Source organism: Mchenga conophoros, linkage group LG2 (genome assembly GCF_057382185.1).
Source record: "Mchenga conophoros isolate Kocher_MC1m ecotype Shallow Benthic linkage group LG2, M_conophoros_male_GT1.1, whole genome shotgun sequence".
Taxonomy (NCBI): Eukaryota; Metazoa; Chordata; class Actinopteri; order Cichliformes; family Cichlidae; genus Mchenga; species Mchenga conophoros.
In genome coordinates, this window is record NC_140527.1 from 27,042,115 (window position 1) to 27,056,914 (window position 14,800).

A 14,800-nucleotide genomic window follows, 5' to 3' on the forward strand; every position below is an offset into this window, starting at 1 on the left:
TTACTGTTAACAGTTATTATCTCCTGCAGCAATAAATCAGGATAAGTTAAAGGGGATTATTTTAGCTCTCTTTTTTTAGTGGAATAATAACATAATACAACTTTCAAATTTATAGGGGAGATGTTTCTTTGCTTTCTTGGCCAAACTACAGATAACTGCTGAGGCTGAGGTAGCCGTTTATCTAAAGTTAGCATAAAGACTGGAACCGGTGGGAAACAGCTAGCTTGGCTCTGAGTAATCTGCCACCTACATGTCAAAAGCAGCTCACTGCAAATATACAAAACATAACCAAAAATAGAAACACTGCAAATAAGACAGGCTATAATAAAAACCTGGACACATCTGGGGCATTGTTTTATTGTAATTTTTGCCTATTTTTACCGTGCTTTGCGACACAGGAAGTTACAGCATACTTCTGCCTGTTAGTCAAGCATCAGATGTTTCAGCTATTATTGCAGATTTCTTCCGTTAGTCCACTTTGTTTCTGAGCTTTATTGTATTTTGTGTATTTGCAGCTCGCTAGGCAGCCTCAGTTTTCGCCTTTGTGATAAGCTCAGTTAACCGCCTGTTGATTGCAGCTGCATGTAGATGTGAGACTGGCGTGGATTTTCTTATCTAAGTCACAGCAAGAAAGCAAATCAGCATATTTTTCGAAATCGCTTATGATTTCTTTAAGAAATTATCATTTGAAGTTTTTAAATCTTTGCAGTTTTGAAAGGAAGCTGGGCTTACATTGTAAAAAAGAAAAATTTACATATGAATAAATTGGCTCTGTGATGCTCCCTGGGCGGCGGGACATGTAGGAGGAACGAGGCTGGTGTTTAAGATTCGCAGCTGTACAGATCTCTGACTTTTGATTGGCAGCAAGTCATGACTGGCTGCTGTGAAACCATTGCTGGGCACTTCAGCTGCTGTTGCCTAGACCTAGAAGATGTGTGAGTCAGTAATATAAAATGCGCATATGCAGCTCCATTGTACAAATGTTTTGACCCCAGATAGATTTGTGTGCTTATAAAAGAAAGTATACTGATCCAATATATGAAAGGTATTTGTATAGCCTTTCAGCTGCTTGCATAACTCTATTTGTGCATTTGTCCTGCTGAATTTGTAGCTTTGTTCACATCTAACAAAAAATGATCAGTCTCTAGTTTTTACGACTTTTTCATTTTAATGGAAAAAGGCACAATATCAACTAAAAAATTCAGAAAAAAAAAACACATACCTGAAAATTGTAAATTGATTTGCTTATTATTGAGTGAAATAAGCATTTTACCCCCTACAACCCAGCCAAAACTCTGGCTCCCACAGATTGGTTGTGTGCCCATGTGCCACGCAGATTAAAACCAGTCAATGAATCAATCAATTACAAATACTCCTGATCGCAACTCATCATGTGGACATGTGTGCTACATGTCCACAGAATCCATTTCTTCCATTCCAACCTCTCCACCACCAAGGGTGAGACCAAAGAACTGTCAAAAGACGTCAGGGACAATCTGTAGACCTGCACAAGGCTGGAATGGGCTACAAGACCATCAGCAGTAAGCTTGGTGAGAAGGTGACAGTGCCTCATGGCATTGAAGATGATCAGGAGAAAAGCTGTGGGTCAGTCCAAAACTATACGGGAGGAACTAGTTAATGATCTGAGGGCAGTTGGGACCACAGTGGCCAAGGACACTACTGGTAACATAATATGCCGTAATGGACTGAAATTTTGCAGGTCTCCCTACTGAAGTCTTGGGTGAGAGAAGTGGCCCAAAATCCCAACCACAAGAAGCATATTACCACTGTGGTTGCCAACAGAAGTTTCTTCACCAAGTACCACTTCATGTTTTGCTTAAAGATCAAATACCAATTTCACTCAATGCCTTGCAAATCACTTTCTAACTTTCAAGTAAGGTGTTTTTCTGGATTTTTAGATGATATTCTGTTTCTCTTCATTAAAATGAAACTACCATAAAAATTGGAGGTAGTTCATTTCTTTGGAAGTGAGGAAACTTACAAATCCAATAGGGGATAATATACGATTCTTGCTGTTCAACAGTCCTGGGTCTTCAGTGTTGTATCGTTTGTTTCATAATGGGACAAAATATTTTGAGATGGTGAAAGATCTGGCCTTCAGGCAGATCAGTTCAGAAACTGGACTCTTTTGCTATAAAGCCAAGTTGTTGTAATAGCTGCAATATGCAGTTAAGTATTGTTTCATGCAAGGCCTTTCTTAAAAAAGACACGATGGATGGGAGCACATGTTGCTCTGAAACTTGTATTACCTTTCAGAATTGATGGTCCCTTTCCAGATGTGTAAGATACATTGGCACTAATGCACCCTCATACCATCATAGATGCCATATCCATGTTTTCCAAAAATAATTCCACATTTAAATTTTTCTGAACACAGATCAGTTTTCCACAAGCTAATTTCAAATGTCCTCAGTCCATTTTAAATGAGCTTAACCCCTTAGAAAGTGTTTCAGGATTGTGTTCGCATATAGCTTGTCTTTGGATGATGGAGCTTTTACCTGCTTTTATGGATGGCACGGTCAACAGTTTTCACAGATAGTGGTTTCTGGAAGTGTCCTTCAGCCTATGCAATGACTTCCACAACAGAGACATGTCTGTTTTCAAGGCAGTGGCACCTGAGGGTGTGAAGATCTTAGATTTCAATACTGATTTTCAGCCTCGTCTCTTGTGCAGAGGAAATTTTGAGAATAAAAATCATTGCTTTGTTTTTATTTACATTTTACATATGGAGTGCAGGGGTTTTTATATTGTAGTCTACTGTTTATGATGCTTATCCATGCATATTTTCTCAGTTTGTTTTGATGTTTGTGCATCGCTTTGTAACAAAGTGCCTTGAAGCACACTATGTATTTATTTATTCAGTCTGATGTGGGAAAATGGTCATGATTTGTTTTGTAAATGCTCAGAAAGCCTCTCCACTACCGCACAGCCACTCAGTCCCTGCAATAGCACAGTGTGTGTTTTCATCTCTAATGATATCCAGGTGGAGCATAAGTCATGGTGACACTTTTATATATGATCGACTGTAGGTGCAGAGTCTGACTAAGCGCTAATAGCACCCTGAGGGGACTCTACTATGGTAATGACATTCTAGGCCAGCTATATTAACCAAGCACCGATGAGTGAAGTGAATGCATTTGTAATAAATCAAGGGCAAATGGTTTGTGTGGCTGTTTCAGAGGCGGAGGTAAAGAGATCACACCAGCATTGCCTCACGAGCGAGCCGTAATTTCTCTATCTGGGTGTTTTTCAGCATCAGGGACCAGTTCCTTTAGCCGCAGATTGCCTTACAGCTTGTAAATGTAATAACCACTGTGTCAGATTTCAGATTCCCGATGTGTTTCAGAGATTTGACAGCTTACCAGCAGCTCTGTCAAAAACACTAGGTCTTGACTGACCTGTGTAACATGATTCTAATGCAGTTGGCTTGTTCATTCCCGCAGGTCTGGTGATAGGCTATTCTATGACTCCACCCGTCCTCGACAGCCCCAAAGACGAACTAGTGATTGCAGCCCACACAACACTCACTCTTACATGCAGGTATGTGTGTCTTCTCGTTTTGGACTGACTACATGCACTTGTGCATGACAAACTGTGTGTTTTTTCAGGAAATTACAAAAAATCATCATTGATAGATTAAAAAAAATGTGTTACTTGCAATCAACAAATGAGAAAAATACATTTCGACTCTGCTACAGTTCATTTTTCAGAAAAAGTTACCAGTTTTATTGCATCTTTCGTGAACAAAGGATCTGGACACTCATGCATTGCTAATAGTTTTCATAGCATTTTATACGTCTTACATTTGTGATGCAAACTGTCAGTTTAAATAAGAAAAGTCTGCACTTGTTTTACTCTGCTTTTTCTAAACCATATAAACAATGGGCCATGTCTTATAAGAAAGAGATTTTTTTTGTTCTAAAGCAAAGCCAGATCCGATTTAAACTGAGCCTCTGTCATATATGAATCAACTCATGATAATGATCCTATATCCCTATAAAATCTCAGCTGTGCTGTCTGCTGCCCCAAGCAGTCCCTCCTTTAACCATTTTGTTTTTGTGGTGAACAAAAAAAAAGAAGAAGAAGAAAAGCTGTCTTTGCTAAAGCTGATATTATTTTTGGTCTTTTCCAGATTATTTCTCAGATAAATGTTTTCATCTTTAAAAAAAATAAACCTCCCATAAGGGAAAATTATTCACTGAGGCTGTAAAATACTTAAATTATCATCTGTCATGTTTGTGTCATTTCCAGCCATCACATTTTGGCACCATGTGCACATTTCTGTCATTGCTGTTTAGTGGAGCAAGGTGATGAAAGCATAGCTATCGGTTTTCAGGCAGCAATTATGGTTGCAATCGTAATGCCTCTGGGTTAACATAACTGAATTTATGTGACAAAGCTCAAAGCAAACAAGGATGTACAGATGCTCTGGAAAATTTATAGCACTACAAGTGCAAAATGCACACTCACAGTCACACAAACACTGTCGTTTTTTTACTTAACATGTAACAAAAATGTAATAATAATGTCTTTATTTAGCACAGAGTATTTTGACTGATAAGCAGAAAGAAAGTTTTATGCAATCGAATAATTAACATCACTAATAAACAATCTAAGAACAGGTAGATGTCAGCTAATGCATATCTGCATATTGTCTGCTTGGAAATGAAGAGAGACTTTATGACATTGGATACTTTGGTAAAATGGAATCATGTAAAAAAAAGAAAAAACTAAAGGACCTAGGAGTGTACCTTGTGGTACACCACAAGTAATGTGACAATCTGAGTGTTAATTCCAATAATACAACTTTTCATTTTAAGTACTAAGATTAAATCTGTTCCGTGTCCTTTGACTTTTCACATCTCTTCAGGGGATCTAATACTCTGGCCTGGGCCTGGCCTGATCAGACTCTGGTTGGACGAGACCTAACCCAGCGTCACTCCCAGCTGGAGACCACCTCAGCCCCCGGGCAGAGGGTGGCCTTAGTCAGCGAGTGTCCGGGGAAGTTGGAATTGCCGTACTGCAAGAAGCTTGTCCTGAATGGGGCACAGGCCAAAGACACGGGGTACTACCGCTGCTCATATAAGGATGCCAAGGCCATCATTGAAGGCACCACTGCCACCAGCATTTATGTCTTTGTCATGGGTGAGTCACACAAGCCTGCAAATGTGCTAAAATTTCATCCCCTTGCTTGATCTGGTCCGCAGCTCTTTGGCTTGGCTATGTGGAACCTTTAGTCCTTATTTCTGTTTTCTTTGGTAGCCATCCTGTGGAAGCAGATCTCCTGTTTTGAATATTACTCTAATATCAAAGCAGACGCTCTGTTACTAGAAGTGGAAATTGTTGAGTTTGCCTCGGTCACACCCTGGAAGTTGGCAGGATTCAGATATTAGCCATGCAAAGCTTTTGATAAAGACAGGAATGGGAAGCTAATTAAAGCATTAATGCGCTATTTGTTTTTCGTAATATCGAAATGAATAACATATCAAAGAACACCAATGAAATGTGTTTCGCTATCAGTATTTTTTTGCCATATACAAGTTTCAGACTAGCTCATAGTTTGAACTTTAGAACTCAGGACTTGTCCCTAAGGGTTGTCTCTTTACTTTTCCTCGCTCCGTGTGCTGAGGGAGAGGAGGCACATGGAGAGACAGATGATTGTCATGGCGGGGAATCCTGCTGACCAGTCCACTCATGTGAAACGCCTGTTTATCCCCTCAGACAAGGTGCCAAAACAGTTTCCACAGATCTATCCGGGGGGCTGATCATAAGCAGATGGAATTGCAGCCATAAATTAGACCCAGTGTGTTGAAGGATAAAGGGGACACATGTGGATTCAATTAGACGGGCAGATGTCAGCCTTTTACTCCTTCAGGGCTCTAACGCTATGCTCTAAACGCGCATATGAGTGCAGACGTTGATCTGAATACATGAATATACTGTATTTTTACATGTGTAGAATAATGCAAAGCACACAAACACCTGCTCAGCCTGCTCTGCAACCTGTCCTCGCCTCAAGTAGCAGATCTCTTCCTGCAGTCTGATACCTACGGGTGATTTATTGAGAAGACGTTAAAGTGCGAAACGCTGTCTATTATTTCTGTTGCTTGTGTGTGTGTGTTCAGTCCACTGCAGGGCAGAAATATAAGCCTCTTGATATGACTTTTTGTTTGGCCTTGCAGAAGCTTAAAGTGATAGGTTTGAGTTGTGCAGAAAAAACAAGAAGTATGGAAATAACTGAAGGCTTATCATGCAAAACAAGACGTAAGAAGAAAAGCTTGGATGTCATATAACATATTTGCTGCTGCTCAAACATCGCCGGTACTGACAGCAAAGCGGGAGAGATAAAGGTTTTTATAATAACATAATCTCTTGCTGAGGGAATATTAGCTTTTATGGTGATAAGAGCTGCAGTGTAAATTGCCAAAACAATTGCTGCGATGCCTCCCAAAGTCCTGAGCATCGGTAGCTGCAGCAACAAAAAAGGGAAGTATCAAGGTGTTAAGAATGAAACACAGTGGAGAGATATTTTCCATCACCAGAGAGCCTGAGGTGAAATTGTAACACTGTTTAGAGGATGATTAAACCTCTTGGCTGTCTGTCTCTCAGTTGATGTGTAATAGAGGTCCTTACCGCTATTTGCTAGGCGGGGACAGACTGAGCTGTTGGTAATCATGATAAACTACACATGAGGTGTGTCCTTGGGGGTCATTATCAGGATGGGGGAGATCTGGCTGGCCATACATGAAGTTAACTCAGTAATAGCTGCCATTACCCCAGCTGCTATCGGGGTTAACCTCCCTGCTCCCTGTCTCTCTCTGTCTGCATCCAGACCCAGAGCAGCCCTTCCTCAACAGCGGCAGCGTGCAGACCATTTTCATCAAGAGCCATTCCACGGATGTAATAGTGCCATGCCTGGTCACAGTGCCTGATCTGAATGTCACCCTGAAAACGGTTTGTGCCCAAAACATATTTCTCACACTCTGTTCCTCCAGTTAAAGTTTTCAGCTGGTGCTTAAATTGATGATTTTAACAGCAGCAATCATTTTTGTGCATTTAGATGTGGTACAATCCCTGGCCACTGGAGAAGGAGAGGCTGAGATGGGACAACAAGCGGGGCTGGTCCATTCCCAAAAACATCATAGACAAGGAACCTCTCCTGATGCTTTTTTGTGCTGCTATGCTGGGAGGCAATTGGTACAGTTCAGACAACTACGTGTTCCACACTACAGGTAAAACAGTATGTTTCCTCCAAAGGTTTCAAAAGTATCCTTAGGTATTTATCACAAAGTCCTACCAAAAGGCAACAGCTGAACTCTTAGCTGAACTTTTAACTTCAAGCATTAAATGACACACCACAGAGCTTTGGGACACAGAGAAGACTGGGTCATTACTGTAACTGAGAACATTAAGCTAGTTAAAAATCTTGGGCAGATCCCTTGAGGTGGATGAGATCCGCTCTGAGTTTCTCATAGGTCTGGATTCGAGCCTGAACGATATAGGACTTCTAAGACTGACACTAATATTTGTTAACATAAAAATCTGATATATCAGCCAATATCTTTTTTTCTTTCAAGTACACGAAACAAGATAATGTGTCCCTGCTAAGATAATATAACAATGCAGGGTAAAAACAATCTTGTTTTTTTGTCACACGAAGTTGTGGATTACTTGTTTAGATCAATCGGTTGTTGTGTTAATGGCACTCTAAACACCTGCATTGCCAACAGGGAAGTCGCAGAGTATGCTGTGGTGGACAGACTATGCAACACTTGTAACATAGCTCAGGGGTGTTTCTCCAGTGTTTTTTTTTTTTCCTGTTTTAATTCTCATTGTTGTAAAATAAATGTAAATTATTTGCTCATATAATGTATCTGCAAATAGCTAATATCGACTGATAATATTGGCTGGGCGGTATTGAGCAACTTTCCTGTATGACACAGTTCTGCAACACCAAGTGCAAGTTATTACCTTTGGATTTGCAAACTAGGGTGGTGGTCCAACTTCGGGAGGGATCACACTGCTTATCCTCGCTGGGAACGTTTATCCCAGGGGAGTGCTAGGATTTAGGAAAGATAACACAGTTTACTTCCTGGTTATGGAGCAATGGCCCAGCTCTTTTCTTGCTTTTCCAGTAGAAATATTTGGGAGTTTGCCCAACCAGTCAATTTTTATAGACTTGGAGAAAGCATTCAACCACATCCCTTGGGATGTTCTGTAGGGTGCTTCAAGAGCTTTTCAGTCCCTGTACAATTGACATGGTTGGTTCACATTGCTGGCAGGACATCAGACTTATTCCCGGTGGGTACTGGACTGTGGCAGTGCTGCCTTTGTTACCATATCTGTTTCTTGCTGAATTTCTAGGTGCAGCCAAGGGGCAAAAGGTTTCAGGTTCAGTGGTTTCAGGATCATGTCTGTGCTTTTTTGACTTCACTGAGGGATGATTGCAAACTTGCACTGGGGCAGTTTTTCAGCAGTAGGGATAACAATTAGCACCTCCAAATCCAAGGCCACGGCTCTCAGCTGGAAAAGGGTGGATTGCACATTCTGTGCTGGGAATGATTTTCTGCCTCAGGAGAAGTGCTGTTATCTCATGGTCTTGTTTACAAGTAGGGAAGAGTGGAGCAGGAGACTGACGAAAAGATTGGAGAAGCGTCTGCACTGATGCTGATGGTGTATCAGTATGTTGGTATGCTAAATTAAGAATAAGATGCAAGGAGTAGAAATGAGGAGCTCACGCTATCTCTGCTGTGGCTCAAACTGAAAGATTATTTCTATGTGATCTTGGGAACACCTTGGCGTCCGCTCCCCCTCCCCAGAAGAGCTGGAAAAGGTGACTTGGGGCAAAGGAGGTCTGGGCATCTCTGATTAGACTGCTGCCCCTGCGACCCAAACCCGGATAAAGCAGCAGAAAATTGGATGGATGGGTGAACAGAGTTACAAAAACACTCCCGACCCAGGACAAATATTTGAATTAGATTTGACTCTCTGCTCTTGTTGAAAGAGAAATTAGCTAGAAAATCAAAGGTGGTGCTAGACTGACTGCCCTGTCCCCATAATTTTCCATGGCAGTCGACGAGCCAATTAAGCCTTAATGCTGACAATTTTGAGGCTTTTATTTAATTATGTAATTTCCTCTAAAACAACTCCATTTTTATGTAAGGATGGAGTCATTATGTCACAAGCACTAAAAGAAAAGAAGAAAAGAGAAGCAGATGGAAAAGGAAGGCATAATCACATTTTGAAAAACTAAGCTGAAAAGGCGAGAGACTTTATGTTGAGTTTCCCTCTCATAGCGCGTGAACTCAGGGTGATCCAGATGCTCTACGCTCTGTTGTATGAGCTCATTCACCTCTGTCTTCAGAGGGCAAATGGAAACTCATATTCACCGCTCCCAGCCAAATGTAATAGCCACATCAGTCAGAGGAGAAACTCGGAGAGGCTTCACTCTTCACACTAATGGACTGCATAAACAATCAGTAATCACAGTCTGCCTTTTTTCTTTTACGTGCAAAGTCATTTCCATGCAGAGAGAATGACCTAAACATCAGATACACTGTCCAGTGTGCAAAATGGGATTGATGCTTCACTTCAGTTTTATTCACATATATAAACAAACACACACACACATCTAGATATATATAAAATTGTGTGTGTGTGTGTGTATGTATATATAAAGTTTTAGAGTAGCCTGGGATGGCTTCTCAGGTCCAAAGGAAAGTCATTTCCTCAGGAAAAACTGCTGACAATGTCACTCTGACCTCTCTCACTGTCTCCCTACCTCTGTCTGGGTCTACCTCGCCCTTTTATTTTCACGGACAGGAAGTCAGGTTTACGATGTCAAGCTGTTTCCTGAGGAGCCAGTACAGCTGTTAGTGGGGGAGGCCCTCACCCTGAACTGCACAGCGATGGTGGAGTTCAACGCAGGGGTGGACATCCAGTGGTCTTACCCAAGCAAACAGGTACTAGCAGTGCATCGCACGTTGTGTTAGTAAGAAGCAAACCTGAATTTACAATCACAGTTTGTTTCTCCTCACCAGGCGAATGACTTGGTGCAAGTTACCACCCTCCGTGAATCTCTGTCTCAAGCCACAACGGCTTCTAGCGCCCTGACCATCCACAGTGTCAATGTCACAGACACCGGCCGATACACCTGCAATGTTACCAGCATGGACGGGACTTACACCCAACAAACTCAGGTCGTAGTTTATGGTAAGACTTTCTATTTTTTTGTCCATACATTAGTCTTCTTAAAGTTTGCATTAATCATCCAAATCTACAGTTATGCTGGCAAACATAGCAAATAATCCAGCTCTATGTGCAGTTATGGTCAGTCTCCACAATAATCCCTGTAATGAAAAACTTGACCAAACATCTGCCTCCATCTCACCCTGTCCTCAGCATCCTCCTCTGTCACACCAATCAGTTGCATTAGATTGTGTTTGATGCTACCTTCATGACAATTGTAGTTTATAGTTAAGTTATAGTTTTAAGTTATTAATGAAGTCACATATTTAATAGAGGTAAGAATCACCCCACGATATTATGTTGGGATTAAATAATTTGCAGTGCCTCAATAATGCTATGCTTTTTATTAATAAGTGTTATGTCTTCCATCGGATGCCTCTGTGGAATCAAAAGTGAAGTGTTGATATTTACAATTATCATAATACTTTACTCACACTATGATATTATTGTGATTTTTAACTTTTTGCAACATGCCGAGTATTCCAATAACATATATTGCTTTCTGTTATAATATCTGTTTTATCCAATAAGCTGAAGTTATCTCGTTTCATCTGTTATTTTTGCTGCAAATGAGATTGTATAACATGCCAACATCAGCACAAAAAAACTGCCATAAATGTTGCCACTTAGCTGGCAATTACATGCAATCTACTCCTGATAATGCATTGGTTAACTGTGGTAAATCATCTGTTGCTCTCTACACAGACAGAAACATTTACACTTCACACAGAAATTCACATTTAACTATTATATTTGCACTCTGCGACCTCCCAGGTCTGTAGGAGTATAACCAGAACACAGGCAGCTGGCAGCCAGTTGAGTCGAGTCCCCTCAAGTTTGGCTCTAACGCTGCCTCAGGATTTCTGTGCATGAGATGAGCCATCTTGCACTTGCATTTACCAGAGTAGTTGGATTTATTTAATAAAATATCAACATTTTATTTCATAAAATATTAAATCGATATTTGGTATCGATTTGGTGTCGATTTTTTAAAAATCAAAATGAAACATATTACATTCATAAATTTTTCCTGCCACACATGGTCTTTATCACTGTAAAGCTTTATTTTCAAACATTTTGGTTTGTGATATTATGTGTGACGTGAAACAGACCAAAGTAAAAGGAGCATAACTAAACACAGAAAACATGAAAGGCGAACTCTGACATCTAAAGGTGCACCAAAGGTGTCGTATGCTCTCTCTTTGATGTTTTTGAAAAACTTCACTTTCAGATTTTTTCCAGAAGGAAAAGGGCTTTAAGGGCTTGCTCGAGTCTGCCCAGAGATCTGCTTGAGCAGTGTCTAACTCCAAAACCACGACACGTGCAACCCAGCGCACCATCCTTACCTCGTGGACAAGCGCTAGAAAAATACCTTAGAATTTGGAATTGAGCAGTGTTTATGGATTAAAGGGTTTTTTCAGATGAGGCAAAATAATTAATGTATTATTTTTCCTTTTACCAAAAATCAATCGAATATTTACTGCTGAAGGCTTAAAAAGTGACTTAAAGTCAGAACCAGAGGATTTATTCACTGAATCCAAGCTGACTACAGTGGAGACACGTATAACGCTTTTGATTGCCATGTTTTAAGCTGAGAGAAGGCGAGTGTTTCGTACTCTGACCTTAAGATTTTAAAGCCTTTTATGTAAACAACTGAATGCCTCTGATTCCAGAAGGACCATTTATCCACCTCGACTACAGAATTGGACCGATTGTGGAGATAACTGCTGGCCAGAAGTCATACAAATTACAAGTAAATGTCTCTGCCTTACCGGCACCCGAAACGCAATGGTAAGAGGAGTCTCATTAAATGTAATTGGAAATGTCCAAAAGCATAATTAGGCCTCGCAAATCTGAGATTTGTAGCTCAATTAAAGAGCAGGACATCTCAGTAGGAGCACATTTTGTGTATTTGTGTGTGCCACCAGGTATAAAGACGGAAAGCTAATAAACCAGCGCCCAGAATTCAAGATGAAAAGGATGAGGATGCACCCTAAACATGTTTTGGAGATTAAGGATGTTTGTCAGGAGGACTCCGGGCTGTACACGGTGGTCCTGAAAAACAGCGATGCTGGGCTAGAGAGGAAGCTCAACATAACGCTTGTCGTCAACGGTATGTGTGTGTTGCTCTGTGAACCTCCAGTTAAAATCCCTCCAGATATTTTAGGAACAAAGCAGCAGTGTAAAGTTATAGAGATTCCCTGCCTTCCCAAGTGAGGAAAGTCGAATTTTTGTAGATTTAATTTGAAAATCTTACAAAAGAAAGGAGCAAAAGAGTAAAAACGTTGCATGAATCAATTATAAAGAGACCTGTATCTAGCATAAAAAAGTTATGACTTCCTGGAAAAATTGATTTATTAGCTCTCTTCTTCCCCCAGTTCCTCCTCAGATTCATGAAAAAGAGGTGGCAGATCCATCCAGCCCTTACCCCAGCGGCAGCAGCCAAACGCTGACGTGCACCGCCTACGGTGTCCCTATTCCCAACATCAGCTGGCAGTGGAGGGCCTGGGGCCCCTGTGTCCTCAACAGCACCCAAAGCAGAGTGTAAGAAAAACCTCAGCCCCAGACTCATTCTTATATAGCACTGGTAGTTTTGCAACTGTGTGTGTGTGTGTGTGTGAAGATAAGGTTTCATCAGACAAGACAGGAAAGGCGGGAAGAGCTGTGCATGAAGCGTTATGTGAGACCAAATAACAAGAAGAGGTCAGTGTGAAATTATCCACTGGCTCTGAGTGAACAAGAGAGGGAGGAGATGATAAGAAGAGAGAGAAGGGGGCAGCGGGGCGGGTGGCTGTGGATGAAAAGAGCTAATATATAGAGGAAGGTAGAGGGGAGGTAAGGAAGGAGGAAAGAGGAGACTAAAGGAAAGTGTCTGCTCGATGTCCAGCCAGCTTCCTCCCCCACACAGTAATAATGTGCCTGTCACTCTCCTTTGCTATGGTCCAGCTTTGTGCATAAGCAAAGACACACATACAGACACAACACACATGAAATGCACATAAATCTCTCAGGTGTGATTGAAGCTAACTAGAGTGCTACACAATACAAATACACACATAAAACATGCAATCATACTCACTTGTTTCCTATTCCTTTAGCCCCTGTGTTTTGTGCGCTTCCACTGAATATTGCTCTAATATCCACCTGCCTCTACCGTCTTCCTCCTAGGCTTAATTTTGGAAGATATTGCTGTTCTGACCTTTCCATGTCAACATGCAACATGAGTGCAGCTGCAAGGTTTCGATCCTGGTCTAAGAGGCAGTCTGAAACTCACAGCAGTGGCAGCTTTGGTTTAATTTTGGCTGAAAGTGCTCAGTTTTTATTTTGTTTTAGCCACTGTGGATCTAGTATGCCATTTCATGGACAGTGAATTCTGCCTCTATTTTTTTTTTTCAATTTTCTTTGAATATTTTGAAATTCCTTGTCCATTGTGACGGTCCAAAATACAGCAAAGGACTTCCAGCTAAACCTGTCCTTCCTCACAGGCTCCTGTTAAGTGTAGCAGCACAGTGTGTTCCTGATGAAGTGTGCTTGATGAAAGAAAGTAATTTTACAATATCAGGCGTTTGCTTTTGTAATCTCGGTGGTGCTGGTCTTTTTCTTCAGAGCCTGAGAAATTACTTTCAGGAGAGCAATGTCTTGTCTGATGTTATCTCTGTATGTGTGTGCTTGTTTGTTGCATATACAAATCTGCTCATAAAGCACATTGTGGAGCTCTCTCATTCATGTGGCAACAGAAAACAAGTGAACACAAAAAGCAGGCCCTCACACAGTTTTACGATTGGTTTTAGTTAAAAGGAACGGTCTGCTATCGATATCTGAGCTCAGTGACTTGTTAAAAGTGCTGCTAGACTTCTATGCGAAATATGAAGCCTCATCAATGTAGCTTAGCATCGAGACTAGAACTAGGAAAAGCAAATAATCCCCTGGCTCACAAGTAGGTGGTTTTAAGGCGGCACATCACTTCTTAAACAGTATGGATTAGACAAAGGAGGTGTAATATCCTAATTACTGAGCCATAGACGTGCCAATAAGAGGAGTTTGATAAGTAATTTAGGAGTAAGAGAAAAGGCTAAAATTATTCTGCCTATGGTCCAAATGCTGCATGCGAACTCTTTACGGTCAGTAAAAGGATATTGTGTTTTATAAATTAGTAAATTTCTGCCTATCTACAGTCGTTTTGAATTGCACCTCAGCTTTTTGTATACTGCTAGGATAAAGGGAAATAGGTGTACCTATTTATTGAAATAAATATGGTATCTAAGGCAAACACAGAGTTTGTACCTTTATTCTTCAACACAGGCTGAACTCTGTCAGGCAGCTTTCTTGACATTTCTTTAAGTAGTCTTCAGGAAAGGTTCTCCATGCATCTTGAAGGACATTCAAAGCACTTGTTTGGATGTTCCCATATGGAAAAGATATATATAAATCTTATAAAGTTTGTATCTGTCTTGTGTGAAACTTGTATGAAAAGCATACAAGAGTGAAAACAGATATAAGATCCCTTTTCCATATGGGTTGGCTGCCTTTT

General features: G+C 40.8%; 1 protein-coding gene across 1 annotated transcript in view; it reads left to right on the forward strand.

Annotated features, from left to right (window-relative positions):
* Positions 1-14,800, forward strand: part of flt4 (fms related receptor tyrosine kinase 4) — a 47,118-nt gene that overhangs the window by 14,611 nt on the left and 17,707 nt on the right. The window contains exons 2-10 of the mRNA XM_085291027.1: positions 3,465-3,561; positions 4,892-5,166; positions 6,854-6,975; positions 7,082-7,253; positions 9,844-9,983; positions 10,062-10,233; positions 11,943-12,060; positions 12,198-12,382; positions 12,648-12,813. Coding sequence (XP_085147153.1) covers positions 3,465-3,561; positions 4,892-5,166; positions 6,854-6,975; positions 7,082-7,253; positions 9,844-9,983; positions 10,062-10,233; positions 11,943-12,060; positions 12,198-12,382; positions 12,648-12,813 — 1,447 coding nt within the window. The remainder of the gene's footprint in view (positions 1-3,464; positions 3,562-4,891; positions 5,167-6,853; positions 6,976-7,081; positions 7,254-9,843; positions 9,984-10,061; positions 10,234-11,942; positions 12,061-12,197; positions 12,383-12,647; positions 12,814-14,800) is intronic.